At 46.0% G+C, this 22,088-nt stretch overlaps 1 protein-coding gene across 1 annotated transcript in view; it reads left to right on the top strand.

Moving 5' to 3' along the window:
• Window positions 1–844: 844 nt before the first annotated feature.
• The window catches only part of ADAM12 (ADAM metallopeptidase domain 12), a 679,455-nt gene continuing 658,211 nt past the window's right edge, over window positions 845–22,088 (top strand). The window contains exon 1 of the mRNA XM_077258380.1: window positions 845–1,294. Within this exon, the coding sequence (XP_077114495.1) occupies window positions 1,183–1,294 (112 nt within the window). The 5' untranslated portion in view covers window positions 845–1,182. The remainder of the gene's footprint in view (window positions 1,295–22,088) is intronic.

Genomic DNA, 22,088 nt, shown 5'->3' with positions numbered 1-22,088 from the left:
CATTTCTGTACCAAATATTAAGTTTTTTTATTGTATCAAATACATATTTCATGCACTAAAATGCAAATTAATTATGCAAGAATCATACAATGTGATTTTCTGTATTTAATTTTTAGATTCTGTCTCTCACAGTTGATGTGTACCTACGATAAAAATTACAGACCTCTCCATTCTTTGTAAGTGGGAAGACAGTGACAGTCCTCCATAGAACTTTATCAGCACCAACCGTCATCTCCTATCTCACTAATGGGAACATTTGTTTTCAGTAAACACAAAATCTACCAGGGAATTGTGAATTTTGAGAATGAAATATCAGTCCTGGAGGAGAATTAAGCAGATTTCCCCCATAAGATCGATTACAAAGTTCCTTATTTGTATGTGTACTATTGATTTAGGAAAAAATATTAAAACGACGGTTACTTTTACGGGCTTGTCTCAACTTCGTAAGAGGGTAAAATTCCAAAGTGCTTGTAAAAATGAACAACTTTGGTTTTGAGAATGTAGAGGATTTTTAATAAGAAGTAAATTGTGGAGGGATTTTCTGCTGGTTACCTAGATTACCGGTCACCTCTGAAGACTATTAGTGGTGACCGGTTGCCTAGGGACGAGTACACGCTTACAAGCTCTTTGCGGCGGACCTCTGAAGCTGGCAGGTCCCGGCCTGTGTCGCGGTCTTCTGATGCCGCAGAGGTAAAGTTTCTTCGTGTGACTCCGTCCTTACAGGGTGCCTAATGCCGCACGACCTCATAAACTTTGGGGGGTGTTGGCACCGAGACATCCGACCACCCTTTCTGCCATCACTTTACAAACGCCGGCAGGTTCTTTTAGGATCCTGCGGCTGAGAAAGTCTGGAGGACAATAATTTGTTCCATTGTACTGAGAACTGTAAGTGTTGGCACCGGCATCCCTCAAGGGCCGACCTTCCTCCGCTAACGATCCCAATGCCTCCCGCTCGCCAACGTAGACAGTTGAACGCTCGTTTACTGCAACGGTCAACATATCCCCCCCCCTCCGTCCTTGCCAAAAAAAAAGTTTGAAGGGAGAAAGACTTAGATGATCATCCCCGGCAGGAGGGGTTAACGGAGCTGCATGCAGGAAATCTCTCACATCCTGAGTCCCCTGTATGTTATGGTGCTGGTCTCCGCAGCCAGCTGATGAACGCTGCGCCTCAGTCAGGAGAAAATGTCAGAGGGGCTGAAGGCAGAAGCCGGCTCCGCGCGCTCCTCGCTCCCGCTGCGGACATCCGTGCTGCTCATGGGGCTCAGCTGGGTTTTCGTTTCTTCCACAGCACAAGGTAAGACTTCCATACTTTCCTCGCAGACGCTTCCATTTCTTTCTTTATTATTTTCTATTGTTTTTACTTGCTGCTTTTGGGCAACTTCTCCGCATTGTTTGGCACGTCGTCCTACTGATTGCGCTCACAGTTCTTCCCATTGTTCTCCTCTCGTCAGATGCTTGGTACCCGCGATGCAATCCAACTCAATCCCCGCTTATTATGCTGAAGAGGTACCATAAGTTCCAGCATGCCCTGTCAGAGCAAAAGCTTAAAAAATATATATATAACGCTCAAACAACTGGAAAAACAAAAGCAAATGCAAAGTATAGTTTAATTCATTCAGCCTGAAAAGTATATTTAACCACTAGAGGGCGCAGTAAAGCTTGCACTAAAATCCAGAGGCAGCAGAGCCGAGTTTGCCATTTTGGGGGATAGTAACTTGTAGCTCTGCTACATCTGAGCTGAAAATTATCATTTAACCCTTCTGGTGTTCAGTGATAACTCTGATAATGAAAATCTATAGAAAGCCACAGATGAGATGTTTGTGGAACCAACTCAGCTCTGCTACACCAGACAATTTCATCTACTGTATATATATATATATATATATATATATATATATATATATATATATATATATATATATATACATATTAGTATATATCATATCCTTGTAGCTTTTGCTTAGACCTACCAAACCCAATTTATACATCCCAAACTGCAATCACATTAAAGGATTTCATGGGAATTAAATTTAAGTACTGAAAAGTTTTGTAACTTTCTAACATACTTTGTGTTTTTACACTTTTCTTGCTTGCTGTCACTGAATAGAAACTTTTTAATATATATATGTATGTATATATATATATATATATATATATATATATATATATATATATATATATATATAGGCCGACAAGTGACAACCCGTATAGACCTATAAGCTGAGGGTTTGTTACACCTCCGTCCAGTCTCGCCAAATACTCTGCCAGGTAAACAAATAATTCCTCTCTTCCTCCTGATACAATATATCCGTGTAGGTAGAATGTATCCATCTGGGATGATTAAGTCGCTGATCACTTTCTAGACTGGTAGAAAACTCTCAGCTATGACAAATATCAGGTTTCTATCGATTTGTAACCCCAGCGTGTGAACAATGTATCCATTCACTGACAGCAAGCAGAAATCTTGACAGTGTTGAAAAGTTTAATAAATACAGAAAAGTAGATTAGAAAGTTACACCACAATTATACAAAGAGTCCTAACTTCGACATGTCATTTATCGGGTCCTCCCGTGTCTTATAAGAGTGAAATATGGAGACGCTAATGTCTGTAAAGTGCGGTGGAATTAACCCCTTCACCCCCGGAGCTTTTTCCGTTTTTCCGTTTTCGTTTTTCGCTCCCCTCCTTCCCAGAGCCATAACTTTTTTATTTTTCTGTCAATTTGGCCATGTGAGGGCTTATTTTTTGCGGGACGAGTTGTACTTTTGAACGACATCATTGGTTTTACCATGTCGTGTACTAGAAAACGGGAAAAAAATTCCAAGTGCAGTGAAATTGCAAGAAAAGTGCAATCCCACACTTGTTTTTTGCTTGCCTATTTTGCTAGGTTCACTAAATGCTAAAACTGACCTGCCACTATGATTCTCCAGCTCAGTACGAGTTCATAGACACCTAACATGACTAGGTTCTTTTTTACCTAAGTGGTGAAAAAAAATTCCAAACTTTGCAAAAAAATAAATAAATAAAATTGCGCCATTTTCCGATACCCGTAGCGTCTCCATTTTTCGTGATCTGGGGTCGGGTGAGGGCTTATTTTTTGCGTGCCGAGCTGGCATTTTTAATGATACCATTTTGGTGCAGATACGTTCTTTTGATCGCCCGTTATTGCATTTTAATGCAATGTCGTGGCGACCAAAAAAACGTAAATCTGGCGTTTCGATTTTTTTTTTCATTACGCCGTTTAGCGATCAGGTTAATGCTTTTTTTTTATTGATAGATCGGGCGATTCTGAACGCGGCGATACCAAATATGTGTAGGTTGGGGTTTTTTTTTATTGATTTATTTTGATTGGGGCGAAAGGGGGGTGATTTAAACTTTTATATTTTTTTTATTTTTTTCACATTTTTTTTTACTTTTTTTTTTAACTTTTACCATGCTTCTATAGCCTCCATGGGAGGCTAGAAGCAGGCACAGCCCGATCGGCTCTGCTACATAACAGCGATCATCAGATCGCTGTTATGTAGCTAAAATGCAGGTGTGCTGTGAGCGCCGACCACAGGGGGGCGCTCACAGCCACCGGCGATCAGTAACAATAGAGGTCTCCAGGACCTCTATGGTTACAATGTACAAGCATCGCCGACCTCCGATCATGTGACGGGGGTCGGCGATGCGCTCATATCCGGCCGCACGGCCGGATGCGGTAGTTAAATGCCGCTGTCTGAGTTTGACAGCGGCATTTAACTAGTTAATAGCGGCGGGTGATCGCGATTTCACCCGCCGCTATTGCGCGCACATGTCAGCTGTAAAAAACAGCTGACATGTCGCGACTTTGATGTGCGCTCACCGCCGGAGCGCACATCAAAGCGGGGGTCCCGACATGTGACGTACTATTCCGTCACATGTCGGGAAGGGGTTAATGGTGCTATATAAGTGAGTAAAATAAATAAATAAATAAATAAATAAAAAATATGGGGTCCAGTTAGAATATAGTTAGGCCACGTTCACACCTCAGTATTTGGTCCGTATTTTACATCAGCTAAAACCAGGAGTGGAACAATCAGAGGAAAAGTATAATAGAAACCCGTCACCACTTCTGCATTTATCACCCACTCCTGGTTTTGGCTTACAAATACTGATGTGAAATACCAAATACTGAGCATGTGAATGTGACCTAACGGTCTGTAATGGAGACCACTTTCCCCAATCACAAGCACAGCTTTATGGCCATGCACTATCATTCTGTCGCCATGACAAGCCCTAAATCATTCCAGCCAGCGATCGATCAGCTGCCAATCACATGTCTCCTCTACAGCGGCCACTAGTGGTAAGATGCAGTATTACATGTTGGGCAGCCAAATGATTGGCTGCAGTGTACGGGCTGCTCATACACTTTAAGTAAAATCATTGATTGGTTATTAGGCCAGCAGTTCACTGGCAGAGACAGACAGGAGGGGGCCCTGCCCTGTGTAAGAACAATATCTGGGCCCTTTGCAGTCCAATAGCTCATCATAATGCACAATTCCACCTGCTTCGGAGGTGATATTGGCCCTTCTTGCACAGGTTGCACCAATGATATGTCCGCCCCTATAGCCGTTCTATCTCCCCATACACCCGATTGTTGGGGACTTTTCTATGGGGACTGTGTAGTAAGCTGCTGCCCAAATCCTCCACCCGCAGCTTATTTGACTGCAAAACAAAAAGGAAAGAGCAACTGAATAATTAACCAATCCGTATCATCTCCAATATGAGCTGTCGGGATGATCGGTAGAGGATGTATGGGGACTTAATAGTAATATTGCTTTGTACGGCCTCGTTCACACATCAGTATTTTTGCATTAGTTTTTTTTTATAAACTATAGTTTTTCTTGACAAGTTCCACTGATGTAGAATACTGATGTGTGAATGAGGCCTAACTAATGCGTGTGTGAAGGGGGCTGGCTGACCAGTACATTTCATCATCATCAGTCTTCTTCTTTTCTGTTTATTCATTGGCCACTACCATGAAGGGGGACTGGCTTAGCTATTCCATTGAGATAGTCAGCCAGCCCCCCTGGCAGGTCTGGTCACATGTTCCTCCGCCAGTAGCCATTGTATGGACCGGAGAGCTGTGCCGTCAGTCAGGAAAGCGGCGCTAACAAGAGCAGGAGGAGAACCGGCCATATCTGTATAATAATAAGTGCCAAAAAAAATCATGTCCTCAGCAAATCTGATGAAATAAAGATCATATGGCCGACCCCGTTACCTCATTCTGCAGCCAGAAAATAGACATTGTAATACAGCGGATATAGGAGGCAAAAGGTGCTAACATTTTTTATTAAACCCAATTGCAAAAATGAATTTTAGCCTCAACTGCATGCATTTAAGTAAGAAAAAAAAATGTCCACCAAAGTTTACAAGCCCCTTTAAGAAAAGTGGTACCCAAAATGTGAACTGTTTGACTAAGCGATCCACATATTAAAAAAAGGAGCAACCTGCGGCACGGGCAGTTCTAAAGTTGCTTATTTTTACAAGCATTTTGCAATTTTAACTATTAAAGATGTTGAGAATAATCCCTGTAACCTGGATACAACGGTAACAAACACTCGTCCATTTCCCTCGTCCCTCAGTGTCCGATTTTCGTTTTTGCACTTCATTCCTTTTTTTTATTTTTCCAGCAACATACTTGTATGAGGCGTTGTTTTTGTTTTTTTGCAGTGCAGGTTGTTGTTTGGCACCATTCACTTCATCAATGGAGAAAAGAATAATAAGTGTCATGAAATCGTAAAAAAAAAAGACAATTTCCCCATTGTTCTTTGGGTTTTGTTTTTATGGTGCTGTCTGCATAACACAGCCAACGCCCACTGTGCAGGCTCAGCTCCTGAGTCCGATCCATCCACCCGTACCATGATGTAATAGTATGTGATTTATTGGGAAGGGGGTTAATCTTTTTTTTTTGGATGTTGACGTTTTATTATCAACAAAGCCGAGATCTTGAAAACGGTCAGAAATTCTTACACGAGGTTTATTAGAAGATTTCAGAACGTTTCATTACCCGACGATTCAGCTTCATTTAGATAAAACCCCTTTTATTAATCTCGCTAATTCCGTCCTTAATTATAGGCACTCAGTAGATACACGTGCGCCATTGTAATATATTTATAACTGCTCTTCGTTTTACACCCTGCGGTTAATTTAGAACTAGTGCGCTCCATTAAACTAACAAGTCAGCTGAGAAAGCGGATAAGCCAAGCAGTAAATGTGCGGTATAGAGAGGTGATCGCTGCCCCGCCGGTCTCCACTGCAAGCGGCCGGCAGGGGCTGAGCCCAATAACCAGTATAAAGCCCCCTGGTATAAATGCTTCATATGCAGGCGGCAGGAGCAGCGGGCGCAGCAGCTAATGATAGGGGGCAATGACTTATTACAGGCGTCCTGTTATTTATAGGGAACTAACACTCATAGGATCATGTATTAATAATGCAGCAATATATCTGGCCATGGGAGAGGGTCGGACTTAAATACAGCTTTATTGTATTAAAATGAGATATAATAATTAGTTATAAAAAGTTCGATGATTTTCTAATATTTTTTGTGTGTGCAATCAAGATCACTGGCAGTCGGTGCATGGAAGCATTGCTGACTACCCTCAGGCTCGGGTCACACCAGCGTATAACTATTCTTTCATCCAAGGTGGTTTATGCTAAACACATTCTGATCAGAGTATGATCCGATTTTCTCAAATGAGGAGAAGATGGGGGGAAAAAAAATCTCCATCTTCTCCATTCTGTGAAAATTGGACTGCACTCAGATGGCCTCCGAGTGTAGCCTGATTTTTTTCAACAGACTCATTGATTTGCATGGTCGAGTACGACCCTGAATAGGATCCACATCATGCATCGAGGTAATGATCTTTCTCTTTACCTTGTTCCTACTATCTTCCGACCATAATGTCCTTCTCCAGTGATTGCTCTTGTTGTATGATCCATAGTAGGCAAGTCATAGCTTGGTGATCCTTGCCTAGAGTGACATGCCTGGTTTGATTTGATTAAAATTGATTTGTTTGTTCTTCTTGCCATCCATGGTGTTGATAACATGAACTGAATACATTGTGGTTTACACCCAGATGCTAAAACCCTCATTGATCCAGTCTCAGTATCCAGTCTAGAGCATCTTCTATTACTGCAGCACAAATGTCGGCCCTCTCCCACTTATGGTTTGTTTTGCTTTCCTCTTGGGAATTATGTATCCATCTTCTCCATTCTGTAAGGCCACGAAAATCAGACTGTACTCAGATGTCATCTGAGTGCAGTCCGAAGGTTTCCACACACTCATTGACTTGCATTTCAGAGTTAAATTATTTTTCCTTAGACAGACTCGGTCTGAGGGCCCCATACAGTGAGGCCGGCGTCACACTAGCGAGTTTTACGGACGTATGAGAGGCGCAGAAAATACGTCCAGAAAATACGCATTGCACACGGCCCAATGATTCTCTATGGGGCAGCTCCTATCTGCCGTATATTACGCATCCGTAATATACGGTATGTTACAGACACAGAAAATCGCAGCATGCTGCGTTTGTCAGCGTATTGCACAAAAAATCCGCCAATGAAAGTCTATGGGGGCGAGAAAAATTACGGATTACACACGGATCAGCAGTGTGACTTGCGAGAAATACGCAGCGGTGTTCTATAGAAAAGCCGGCAATTCAGTGCGGTGTACAGTACAATCACACTGACAGAATAGAATAGAATAAGTAGAATAAATGTGTACACATAGAATAGGTATATATATATATATATATATATATATATATATATATATATATATATATACTAGATGGTGGCCCGATTCTAACGCATCGGGTATTCTAGAATATGTATGTCCACATAGTATATTGCACAGCCCACATAGTATATTGCCCAGCCACGTAGTATATTGCCCAGTGACGTAGTATACAGCAGAGCCACGTAGTATATTGCCCAGCTACGTAGTATATTGCCCAGCCACGTATGACACAGGTTAAAAAAATTAAAAATAAACATATACTCACCTTCCGCAGGCGTGTTGTAGCTCTGTCGCCTGTGTGGGGTGCAGGCGGCAGCTTCCGGTCCCAGGGTGTGATGATGTCGCGGTCACATGACCATGACGTCACGGCAGGTCCTTGTCGCGCAGGACCTGTGATGACGTCACGGTCACATGACCGTGTTGCGGTCACATGACCGTGTTGCGGTCACGGCAGGTCCTTTCCGCGCAGGCGTGCAGGACTTGTGATGACACATTCCTTTCATTAACTGCTCAAACAGATCTGAGTAGTGAGGTCTCGGTAGCATAACTTTTCCTTTTTGGCAGCATTGAGTAAACTGTTTGTCAGATGGTTTTTCATCAATGAAATTTAGAGAGTCTCATTTAGAGTAAACTGCATTCACATTCCCACAGTAGTGTTCATGAATTGTACTTTCATTGTCTGTTACGTAATGTGCAAGTTGTTGAATATTGTCCTGGTCGTGCCTTAGTTGGTAGGGCACTTGCAGCGCCCCAGAGTCTGGTCGTTGCAGTAACGTCGCTCCTCCACCAGGGGGAGTGATGGTACGTCTGATGGCACTTAAGGAGTTCACCTGACCAGGTATCACAGTCACACATTACACTTCACACTCCGGCCACCAGGGGGAGCAAAAGGTTCTATGTATTAGGCCACTCCTCACACTCTGGTAAAACTGGGAGTCGGATAGGAAGTTAGTCAGAAAGCAGCCTGGGAGAGTTCCAGGGAGGACCTGTCAGGTGTGGGATCCTGACAGTGGCCTAGCACGAGACAGATCGTTATGGAGCTGCGCCTGCACTGCATAGCGGCAGTCTCCTAAGGAAGGACAAGAAGCGAAGTAGATTGTGGAGAGTGAGAATTGGAGTCACGGCGCAAGGAGACAACACCAGAAGGAGTCCTGCCATAAGATCGGTAACATCCTTCTGAGGCGTGTAGCCGGTGGCCGGAACACCGAGGAAGTAATAGGCTCTACGCATTACTTTGAACTACGGCAGGGCAGTTAACTCTAGGTTGGCTGTCACACCTTTACACCTAATGAAGACAACGGAGGCAATTGTGGGAGAGGGGCGTCTCTAGGGTCCCTATAAAATAACTCCAGGCCTACCCCATCATACGGGTGCGTCCTATCCATACCATCTGGGGGACGGAGAGAGAGAGAACAGAAACATACACGACAGTTGTGAGGACTATCCCGTGGTGCTCAGCAGGGAGGTACTACAACACCCAGGTGCTAGTAGGTAGGCTACTGATTTCCACCTGCAAAGGGAACTCTGGATGTGCCTTCGGACCGGCCGGTCTCAGCCAGCCCTGTTAGCAGTACTCTGGATTGAGGATCCCGAAGCCTTCAGTAAAAAGGTAAAGAGACTTCAACCCCGTGTCCTCGTCATTTACTGCGACCTACACCATTACCATCTACTCATCAAGGGAAGCCCTGGGGACATACTTCACCTGTGGGAAGTTACACCATCTAGCTGCCATTCCATCACCCCAGGTCACCCTGACCGAATACCACAGGTGGCGTCACGAACACTTGACAAACTATCACCTACACCTTTATTTGGGCGCCCCTTAGCAGGGCCACGGACCGGGTCGGGCCACCGTGACACCCCTAGAACCAAGACCGAGGGACCCGGTACCGATTACCCCGCTGCCCTGCGTTTGGGGGCCGCTCCACATTCGTTTTTTTATGAATTTGGCGATCATGTTGTTCCTGTCGTACAACAGTTTGTTGTGGTGTCTCCGGTTGGCGACGGTATCTGTGAGATTCCGCATCCTGGGCTTGTCTAGCAGCAGTTTGTTGTGGTGTCTCCTGTTGGCGACGTTGTCTGTGAGATTCCACATCCTGGGCTTGTCTGGCGGCAGTTTGTTGTGGTGTCTCCTGTTCCCGATGTTGTCGTTTTCTTGCTGCTGCTGCTGCTTTTCTGTCATCCTCATTGGCGTATTTTCGTTTCGACCCATTCTAAGATAGAAAAACAGGGAGATGCTGCCCCTACAGCGAGACGCAGGCACACACCCTACACAATGGCGGCACTTACAGCAGTGGAGGACAATGATGATTCCAGAATTCGCGGCAGACTGTGCCCGTCGCTGATTGGTCGAGGCCGGCTGGCCTCATATGAACTCGAGCCTGGGATCTTTTCAGAATATTTTCCCACGCTCGAGTTTATATGAGTTCATCCAGCAGAGGGCGCATCACCACGACTCGAGGTAACTACAGTACATTCCCCTGCATTCCATTCATTCACCAAGTTTTACGGTCAGGAGCACAGCTGCATTAGCAGAGCTCCTGGGTGTAAAATGATTTAACCCCTTCAGATGGATTTACAGCATGGGACAAGACTGAAAGACGGAAGGTATGGAATATTGTTGTTTGTTTTTTTAACTTTATTTCAGGTGACAAGGGTCTTCAGGTGGATTAAGAGTATAATAAAATATTAAAACACCATGTGTCTTTATTTCATTAAAATACTTTTTAATAATGTGTGTGTGTTTTATTAACCATTTCGTACTATTGGATTAATAATGGATAGGTGTTATAATTGACGCCTCTCCATTATTAACCTGGCTTAATGTCACCTTACAATAGCAAGGTGACCAGGGCCGTATTTAGAGTTTCTGCTGCCCTAGGCACTTTTAGAGCTGCCCCCCCCCCCCCCCATCGGTGAGTATGACACTATTGGCAGGGACTTTGGCAAGAATCGCTGATGTGAAAGTCGCCTTTTGCAGCAGATGGGGCAGTTTTTCTGCATCTGCCACGTAACGGATCACTTACGGCAACACTGCGGTTGGCCTCATTCATTCCCTATGGTATCTGCGGCACTTGCCATGATCTGGCAAATGTGGTACCATACCTCCCAACTTTTGAAGAAGGGAAGGAGGCACAAAGTGTGCGGCGCGCGTAGCGCGCCGCAGCAAATTTTAGGCCACGCCTCTGACCACACCCATTTCACAACTAGTCACACCCATATCCACGTCCCAACCACAGCCATATTAGCACTGCTGATCACAATGTTTTATATACAATAATTATAAACGAAAAAATATGGCCACACAGTGCTCCATACTGTATAATGGCCACACATGATGCTCCATACTGTATAATGATCCCACATGATGCTCCATACTGTATAACGGCCACACATGATGCTCCATACTGTATAATGACCGCACATGATGCTCCATACTGTATAATGGCCACACATGATGCTCCATACTGTATAATGACCACACATGATGCTCAATACTGTATAACGGCCACACATGATGCTCCATACTGTATAATGATCCCACATGATGCTCAATACTGTATAACGGCCACACATGATGCTCCATACTGTATAATGACCGCACATGATGCTCCATACTGTATAACGGCCACACACATTCTCCATACTGTATAACGGCCACACATGATGCTCCATACTGTATAATTGCCATGGGCCACACATGATGCTCCATACTGTATAACGGCCACACATGATGCTCAATACTGTATAATGGCCACACACAGTTCTCCATGATACTGTATAATGACCCCCCCTCCTGTATGCATGGCTCACACTCCCCCCCGTATGCATGGCTCATATTCACACACCCCCCTGTATGCATGGCTCATATTCACACACACCCCTGTATGCATGGCTCATATTCACCCCCCCCTCCTGTATGCATGGCTCATATTCACCCCCCCTCCTGTATGCATGGCTCATTCACCCCCCCCTGTATACATGGCTCATATTCACCCCCCCCTGTATGCATGGCTCATATTCACCCCCCCCCCTGTATGCATGGCTCATTCACCCCCCCCCCCTGTATGTATGGCTCATATTCACCCCCCCCCCCTGTATGCATGGCTCATTCACCCCCCCCCTGTATGCATGGCTCATTCACCCCCCCCCTGTATGCATGGCTCATTCACCCCCCCCTGTATGCATGGCTCATTCACCCCCCCCCCTGTATGCATGGCTCATTCACCCCCCCCCTGTATGCATGGCTCATTCACCCCCCCCCTGTATGCATGGCTCATTCACCCCCCCCCCTGTATGCATGGCTCATATTCACCCCCCCCTGTATGCATGGCTCATTCACACCCCCCCCTGTATGTATGGCTCATATTCACCCCCCCCCCCCTGTATGCATGGCTCATATTACACCCCCCCCCTGTATGCATGGCTCATTCACCCCCCCCCCCCCTGTATGCATGGCTCATATTCACCCCCCCCTGTATGCATGGCTCATTCACCCCCCCCCCCTGTATGTATGGCTCATATTCACCCCCCCTGTATGCATGGCTCATTCACCCCCCCCCCTGTATGTATGGCTCATATTCACCCCCCCCTGTATGCATGGCTCATATTCACCCCCCCCCTGTATGTATGGCTCATATTCACCCCCCCCCTGTATGCATGGCTCATTCACCCCCCCCCCCTGTATGTATGGCTCATATTCACCCCCCCCTGTATGCATGGCTCATTCACCCCCCCCCCTGTATGTATGGCTCATATTCACCCCCCCCCCCTGTATGTATGGCTCATATTCACCCCCCCCCCTGTATGTATGGCTCATATTCACCCCCCCCCCTGTATGCATGGCTCATTCACCCCCCCCCCCCCCTGTATGCATGGCTCATTCACCCCCCCCCCTGTATGCATGGCTCATTCACCCCCCCCCTGTATGCATGGCTCATATTCACCCCCCCCCCTGTATGCATGGCTCATATTACACAGGAATGCAGGACTTGGATGGCGTGTGGGGAGTTAGCCAGACCGGGACCGCTCGGTTCTGCTACATCTGCGCAGCACTCACCTTCAGGTGCCCGTTGAAGTCGTGCGGGTCCCGGTCCGGCTGACTGTCATGCGATTCCTCCAGCGTCAGCATCGGGGCAGAGGAGCGGCTGAACTCGTCCATGAAGATGCGAGCGTCAGCCTCCTCCTTCTCTAGCCCCATGCCTCCTCCGAGCTGCAGCGCGAGAAGACACTTCCTGGATGGTGCAGCTGCTCTCCACGCCCCCCCCTCCCTGCTATCCGCCCGGTGTGAGTTGTGACTTGTGAGTATTGTCTTCCGGGAGGGCAGGTGGGACTCGGAGGAGGGGGGCGGGGGGAGCGGGGGGGCGGGGCGGTCATTCGCTTGTGACCTGGGGCTAAAAAAAAAAAAAAAAAACAACCTTGCTCAGGTGCCGCCCCCCGCAATGTCGCCGCCCTAGGCACGTGCCCTCGAGTGCCTAGTGGCAAATACGGCCCTGAAGGTGACATTAACCCTTTATTACCCCATATCCCAACGCTACATGGGAGTCGGAAGAGAGAGGCTAAGTGCCAGAATAGGCGCATCTTCCAGATCATCATCATCTACCATCACCATCTACACTTCTGGGAAGCCCCGGGGATACACTTCACCTGTGGAAAGGTATACCATTCAGCTGCCATAACATCACCCCAGCGGACCCCTAAGCAGCGTCGGTCACCCTGACCGAATACCACAGGTGGCGTCACGAACATTATTATCCCTTTAAAGACCTTTCCCTTCATTTAACGGTCGTCCCTAGGGCCACGGACCGGGTCAGCCACCGTGACATCCCCACCGAACCAAAGGACCCGGTACCGAGTACCCCTAGCTCTGGGGGGCGATCCATATATATATGTGTCTCACTGACATATATATATATATATATATATATATATATATATATATATATATATATATAGACTGTATATATGTTTTTAAGAATATTTGAGCCGATGGATCCATATGTCCATTTTGCAAGCCTGTGAGAAAAAAATCGCCGTACGGAAGCCATACGGATGACACACGGATAAATTTGTGAGTAAAAATCACATCCTCGCATTGAATACGGAACAGTGTTTTGGGACAATTACTGCTTGTTACGGCCGTAAAAACGGACCGTATTTTCATACGCCTAGTGTGACGCCGGCCTAACACTGGTCCGAGTACGATCCAATGTTTTGCAGGACAGCAAATATGTCTGTCTGCATCTGCCCTTAGGGCTTAATCACACATCAGTATTTCGTCAGTATTTTTCATCAGTGCGCAAATATCAAAACCAGGAGTGGAACAGAGAAAGACTATAATTGAATAATTGACACCTGTTCTGTATTTTGGAGACGCTCCTGGTTTCGGCATACAAATACTGATGAAATACTGATGTGTGAATAAATCCATTAGGATTTGTACACACATCTTTCTAAGGCTGCCGTCACACGGTCAGTATTTGGTCAGTATTTTACATCAGCATTTGTAAGCCAAAACCAGGAGTGGAACAATTAGAGGAAAAGTATAATAGAAACATATGCTCCACTTTTGCATTTATCACCCACTCCTGGTTTTGGCTTACAAATACTGATGTAAAATACTGACCAAATACTGATAGTGTGACGGCAGCCTAACAAAGTAGAAAAAAGCCAAAAAATGAACATAATGCACAGCAATGTCAAAACGGCTTGCTGCGCACATGTTCAGTCTTTTTGAACTTCTTTTCACCACATTAGGGTTCCAAAGCTGCAAAGTGATTGACAGAAGTGACCTGTAAATTAATCTGTAAATTGTTGATGGGTGCCATTTAAAATAAAATGACACAAAAGACATTCGAGAGGTAAAAAAAAAAAAAAGCTTCAGGAAAAACACAGCCAGAATTTTTTTTAAATGTCTTTTGCTGGAAAAACTTAATGGGTAAGAGTCAAAATAATTAAGGTTGCCTTGTTGTGGCTGGTGGGCACACACAAAGAAGATATGTCCAATTTTTATCCGTGAGTAGGATCAAAGTCAACAATGCAAGTCTATGGGTAGGGAAAGAAACGGACTGCACTCAGATGACATCCAAGTGCGGTTTTATTTTCATAGGAGAAGGTGGAGAAAGTTTTATTTTGCTTGTTTCCACGTATGAGAAAAATTGATGACACCCAGACCAAAACTCTGATAAAAAAAAGTGTCAGTTTTTCTCCTACGTAGAAAATACACAAGTGTGAATGAGGCCTAATTCTGTTTGATAGATGATCGGCACCTTCTATCGAGATATCACATATGTCTATTATTGATTGTGAGCCTTCTGGGAGCTTTCCGACGTACTGATATAATTATGCTTTTATTCTACTGACTGCCACTTAGAGAACTTTTCTGATCCGTATGAAATGTAATAAATGAGCATTAGCCCAGTTGGGAATAGTCTCAGGTCACACGGATTTCAGACAATCTGCGCTGAAGGTTATTTAGACGTCATTTTCGTCTGTTGGCCACACAGTATTTTTATCACAGTTGGGTGTATACAGTGCGAACAGAAAGTGATTATTATAAGTATACATTGTAATTCTCGAGCGGTCTGTGAAATTGTAGCCGCCTAAATAGAAATAGTGGGGTGCGGAATATTACTGGACACATTATTTTCTTTGTAACCTTTAGGTTGAATTGCTCGGAATGTTTTCGCATTTTCTATACATAGATCGTGTAATGACACAGTTCTACAAAAATGATTCCTATTTGAAGAAAAAAAATTATACTCTGCCCCTCTGGAGGACTACAAGCAGTGGTGTACGGCTAATGGCGACAGACCACGTGACCACTATGGGGCCCCTGACTCACACTTTCACAGTTATAAGCACTGATGGGACGGGCCTCCTCCATCATTCTCCCTGTGTGTCTGAGCTCTGATGAATCAATGCAGCGGGTAGATGATGCCACTACATAGCGCCCGCTGTGCAGACTACACACTGCAGAGACCGGAGTAGTGGGGGAACGGGGAGAGGTAATTGTTTTTATTTTTCAAACAATGAGTACATTGTGGGGTCCATTATATTGTTTAGAGGGCTATATGGGGGCATTATACTGCTTGGATGGCTACGTGGGGGGCCATTCTACTATTTAGAGGGCTATATGGGGGCATTGTACTGTTTGGATGGCTATGTGGGGGCCATTATATTGTTTGGAAGGCTATGTGGGGATCATCATACTGTATGGAGTGCTATGAAGGGACCATTATACTGTTTGGAGGGCCATGTAGGGACTATTATACTGTTTGATGGACTATGTAGTGGCTGTGTGGAGGACAGTTACACTGTTTGGAGGGAGATATGGGGGAATTATACTGTTTGGATGGCTACGTGGGGGCCATTATACTATTTAGAGGGCTATATGGGGGCACTATACTGTTTGGCTGATTATGTGTGGGGCCATGATATTGTTTGGTGGGCTATACAGTAGCTATGTGGGGGCCATTATACTGTGTGGATGGCTATGTAAGAGGTCATTAAACAGTGTGTAGGATTTTGTGGAGGTCCATCATACTGTGTGAAGGGTTGTGTAAGGGCCATCATACTGTGTGGAGGTGTGTGGGGATCATTATACTGTATGGACCGTCATATTGTATGGAGGGCTGTGTGGGGGCTATCATATTGTGTGGGAAGGCTTGGAGGAGCCACATACTGTGTGGGAGGACAGTATCAGGGCCATTCTACTGTGTCTGGGGGACTGTGTAGGGGCCATCCAACTGTGTGTGTAATGGACTGAGGACCATCAAACTGTGGGAGGAACTGTGGGGCCCATCCTACTGTGTGGGGGCTTCATACTGTGCTAGGGTCACTATGGGGTACGACACTTTGTTGAGAGGGTACTGTAGGGTCATTTTACTGTGTGTGTGTGTGGAGAGTACTGTGGTACAATTTAGTGTGGGGGTATCATAATGAGTTTGGGGGGCACTTTTGTTGGCATCAAACTTTATAGGGGACACGAAAGGGATATCTGTGTAGGAACACTAACGAAGTATTTCCATATTAATGTGATATTTGACAAGGGGTTGTTATAAAACACAACTATAGTAAGTAAAGCCAGCTCATCGAGTAACCACCGCAGGTGCAAGGAACTCCACGCTGATCAACGTAGTCACAGGAGAAAGGAAAAAAAAAGAACTTGTTCCAGCTCCATATCTGTAAAATTCAGGCTTGAAACTTTATTTTGCCAATTTAAAAGCAGTGGAAATATGCTCTCCAGAAGCACAGCGGGACAAGAGCGACGCGTTTCAATCACTAAAAATCTTTAGTGATTGAAACGCGTCGCTCTTGTCCCGCTGTGCTTCTGGAGAGCATATTTCCACTGCTTTTAAATTGGCAAAATAAAGTTTCAAGCCTGAATTTTACAGATATGGAGCTGGAACAAGTTCTTTTTTTTTCCTTTCTCCTGTGACTACGTTGTTATAAAACGCAGGTCCTGCAATGCATTTTATTATCCCAATTGAGTGATTGACATGGAGCTCGTCAAATTATACAGTATACCCTAACCTTAGGGACCCGAATCTTTCTCGAGTCTGATCCTGCAAAAGACCCTCAGGGTCTCCGCAGGGAAATAATAATCTGTATTGTATTGATACAAGGACTACGCACCCTTAGGAGCGGCTACAACTGGCTTTCGGCCCATATACCCTCCCAATTGTTTGCTTATACAGCATAGGAGTAGATAGAGGCCTTCTGCTCCGCAGATGGATGTACAGCACAGCACCCACCGCCATGTGGACCTTACATAGGATTACATACAATGCACCAGGGTGGGCGCCCGGCTACACCATTAGTCATGTCAGGCTTCATGTAAATACATGTCATTTATTAATGATGTCTTGTACACTGTATGCTAAAACCAACAGCATGTCTAATGCATTTACCTGCTGCTGGATCCAAAAGATACAAGTCGTTTTCTCTGATTAATTTCTCATTAGTTATGCAACTTACAACATCGCCGTTTAGTCTGTTTGTTATGTTTGCGAGCGCTCGTTTCCTTCTCTTGTGGCTGTCTGCTCGCTGCAAAATTCCCAAAAGTCACACCTCAGCTTATAGGAACATATGGTGTCCTAGTCTGTGCTGGCTGCCGGAGAAGGAGGCTATAAAGTGCCAAGGAGAGGCAGCGTCTTAAAGGGATTGTGTCATCAGAAAATGACCTATGGTTTACTTCCTTTCTTTCAACAGCTAATTATTGTGTATGTTAACTATTGTATACAAAGGTTTTATCAGTCATTGTACAGGAGGGGGAGGAGGTGAGCTGTGACATCACCTATTGTGAATGGTGGATCCTGTGTTATCTACTGTATATAGAGGTGTTATCAGTCATTGTACAGGAGGGGGAGGAGGTGAGCTGTGACATCACCTATTGTGAATGGTGGATCCTGTGTTATCTACTGTATATAGAGGCGTTATCAGTCATTGTACAGGAGGAGGAGGTGAGCTGTGACATCACCTATTGTGAATGGTGGATCCTGTGTTATCTACTGTATATAGAGGCGTTATCAGTCATTGTACAGGAGGAGGAGGAGGTGAGCTGTGACATCACCTATTGTGAATGGTGGATCCTGTGTTATCTACTGTATATAGAGGCGTTATCAGTCATTGTACAGGAGGAGGAGGTGAGCTGTGATATCACCTATTGTGAATGGTGGATCCTGTGTTATATACTATATATAGAGGTGTTATCAGTCATGGAATAAATGGCGCTATAAAAATGTATAATAATAATAATAAATTGTACAGGCGGGAGAACAGGTGAGCTGTGACATCACCTATTGAGAAATGTGTATCATGCATATCTACTGTATATAGGATCCAGTTGGATTAAACACGTTAGGTGGGCTGCGCTACTGGAGTAACAGATTCTTCAACAATGATGATATGATGTCAAAACTGCACCAGGTCAGCATTAACCAAGCACTTACCCATTCTCCCTCCATATGGCATGAGCTTATTGTTTGCTCTGTTCTACATCTGGATTTCTTCATGTACTGTATATGGAGGTGTTACTGATCATTGCATTCCTGCCTGCGATGGTAATGAAACTGCTAAAAGATCATCTATTCAGAACCGGAAGGACAAGTTTAGTATTAGGCTTAGTGCCCACTGTGAATATTGCAAGATTTCTGTTTTTGTTTTGTTTTTTCATATATATATATATTGATAATATGTAAAGTTGAAAATAGAAATAAACAATATTAAAAATTTATAAAATACATTTAACAAACAAATCTTATTTAAATAATAGATCTTTCCATGATGACAGTCGTTTTTACACTCCTCAATATTGAAATTATAACATCTAGAAGGATAAATTGTGGGATTATGTAAATCACAGGATGGATACATATGTTAAATGAGCTGCTCCCTTTCAGTAAATAAATTACCACGGCTCCAGGTTATAACAAAGAAACATACTGCGCCATACGCACCTTCCCCAGGTCCACTGATGAGTCTCTACTGCTCTTGGTGTAAGGCATTGGCTGCGACGCTGACGTTAATTGGGTGGCAGCCAATACCAGAAGAAAAGGGAATTATGGTGCTTGAACCCTCTTGGTTCAAGCAACATATTGTAATCCCATTTCTTATATTTTATTATGGTGCTTGAACCCTCTGGAGTAATTTTCCCATAGGAATTAATGGCGACTAGGGTTGAGCGAAACGGATCGTTCATTTTCATAAGTCGCCGACTTTTGGCAAAGTCGGTGTCTCATGAAACCCGACCCGATCCCTGTGTGGGGTCGGCCATGCGGTACGTGATCTTGGCGCCAAAGTCGCGTTTTGTATGACGCGTTTAGCGCCATTTTTTCAGCCAATTAAGGAGTGTGGGCAGCGTGATGACATAGGTTCCGGCCTGGTTTCTGCGGCGTCATAGAGCCATATTACCGTTTGGGCTGCAGTGATTTCCGCAGTCAAACACAACATATGCTTTGCACGGAGGAGAGAGAGAGAGAGAGAAAAAAAATTTAAAAAAAATAATCCCCATTGACGTGCATAGGGTTTTCAAAAAGTCGGGATTCGCAAAACATGACACGACCCTAAAAAGGTCAAAGTCGCTCAACCCTAGTGGCGACCTTTCCATAACCCCCAACTTGACCTTCCAAAGATGGCAGCTATGCAAATGTACGGTGTCCATTTTAGGACATGATCATTTATCAAAGTGAAACATCAGAATAAAGTGACTATGACACCCTCCCGTCCCGTGTGTGCAAAAGTAAGTGCCCCCCCGGCCCCGTGTGTGAAAAGTAAGTGCACCCCCCAGTCCCGTGTGTGAAAAGTAAGTGCGCCCCCGGTCCCGTGTGTGAAAAGTAAGTGCACCCCCCAGTCCGGTGTGTGAAAAGTAAGTGCGCCCCCGGTCCTGTGTGTGAAAAGTAAGTGCACCCCCCAGTCCCGTGTGTGAAAAGTAAGTGCACCCCCGGTCCCGTGTGTGAAAAGTAAGTGCACCCCCGGTCCCGTGTGTGAAAAGTAAGTGCACCCCCGACCCCGTGTGTGAAATGTAAGTGCACCCCCGGTTCCGTGTGTGAAAAGTAAGTGCACCCTCGGGTCCTGCGTGTGAAAAGTAAGTGCACCCCCGGTCCCGTGTGTGAAAAGTAAGTGCACCCCCGACCCTGTGTGTGAAATGTAAGTGCACCCCCGGTCCCGTGTGTGAAAAGTAAGTGCACCCCCGGTCCCGTGTGTGAAAAGTAAGTGCACCCCCCAGTCCCGTGTGTGAAAAGTAAGTGCGCCCCCGGTCCCGTGTGTGAAAAGTAAGTGCACCCCCGGTCCCGTGTGTGAAAAGTAAGTGCACCCCCGACCCCGTGTGTGAAATGTAAGTGCACCCCCGGTTCCGTGTGTGAAAAGTAAGTGCACCCTCGGGTCCCGCGTGTGAAAAGTAAGTGCACCCCTGATCCCGTGTGTGCAAAAGCAAGTGCACCCCGGGTCCCGTGTGTGAAAAGTAAGTGCACCCCCGATCCTGTGTGTGCAAAAGCAAGTGCACCCACGGTCCCATGTGTGCAAAAGCAAGTGCACCCCCGACCCTTGTGTGAAAAGTAAGTGCACCCCCGGTCCCGTGTGTGAAAAGTAAGAAAAGCAAGTGCACCCCCGGTTCCGTGTGTGAAAAGTAAGTGCACCCCCGGTCCCGTGTGTGAAAAGTAAGTGCACCCCCGGTCCCGTGGGTGAAAAGTAAGTGCACCCCCCGTCCCGTGTGTGAAAAGTAAGTGCAACCCCCGTCCCGTGTGTGAAAAGCAAGTGCACCCCGGGTCCCGTGTGTGAAAAGTAAGTGCACCCCCGGTCCCGTGTGTGAAAAGTAAGTGCAACCCCCATCCCGTGTGTGAAAAGCAAGTGCACCCCGGGTCCCGTGTGTGAAAAGTAAGTGCACCCCCGACCCTGTGTGTGAAATGTAAGTGCACCCCCGGTCCCGTGTGTGCAAAAGTAAGTGCCCCCCCGGCCCCGTGTGTGAAAAGTAAGTGCACCCCCCAGTCCCGTGTGTGAAAAGTAAGTGCGCCCCCGGTCCCGTGTGTGAAAAGTAAGTGCACCCCCCAGTCCGGTGTGTGAAAAGTAAGTGCGCCCCCGGTCCCGTGTGTGAAAAGTAAGTGCACCCCCCAGTCCCGTGTGTGAAAAGTAAGTGCACCCCCGGTCCCGTGTGTGAAAAGTAAGTGCACCCCCGACCCTGTGTGTGAAATGTAAGTGCACCCCCGGTCCCGTGTGTGAAAAGTAAGTGCACCCCCGGTCCCGTGTGTGAAAAGTAAGTGCACCCCCCAGTCCCGTGTGTGAAAAGTAAGTGCGCCCCCGGTCCCGTGTGTGAAAAGTAAGTGCACCCCCGATCCCGTGTGTGAAAAGTAAGTGCACCCCCGACCCCGTGTGTGAAATGTAAGTGCACCCCCGGTTCCGTGTGTGAAAAGTAAGTGCACCCTCGGGTCCCATGTGTGAAAAGTAAGTGCACCCCTGATCCCGTGTGTGCAAAAGCAAGTGCACCCCGGGTCCCGTGTGTGAAAAGTAAGTGCACCCCCGATCCCGTGTGTGCAAAAGCAAGTGCACCCATGGTCCCGTGTGTGCAAAAGCAAGTGCACCCCCGACCCTTGTGTGAAAAGTAAGTGCACCCCCGGTCCCGTGTGTGAAAAGTAAGAAAAGCAAGTGCACCCCCGGTTCCGTGTGTGAAAAGTAAGTGCACCCCCGGTCCCGTGTGTGAAAAGTAAGTGCACCCCCGGTCCCGTGGGTGAAAAGTAAGTGCACCCCCGGTCCCGTGGGTGAAAAGTAAGTGCACCCCCGGTTCCGTGTGTGAAAAGCAAGTGCACCCCGGGTCCCGTGTGTGAAAAGTAAGTG

Source organism: Ranitomeya variabilis, chromosome 4 (assembly GCF_051348905.1).
Source record: "Ranitomeya variabilis isolate aRanVar5 chromosome 4, aRanVar5.hap1, whole genome shotgun sequence".
In the NCBI taxonomy this organism is placed as follows: Eukaryota; Metazoa; Chordata; class Amphibia; order Anura; family Dendrobatidae; genus Ranitomeya; species Ranitomeya variabilis.
The sequence above is the reverse complement of the archived record's forward strand: the minus strand, read 5'-3'. Positions and strand labels throughout refer to the sequence as shown.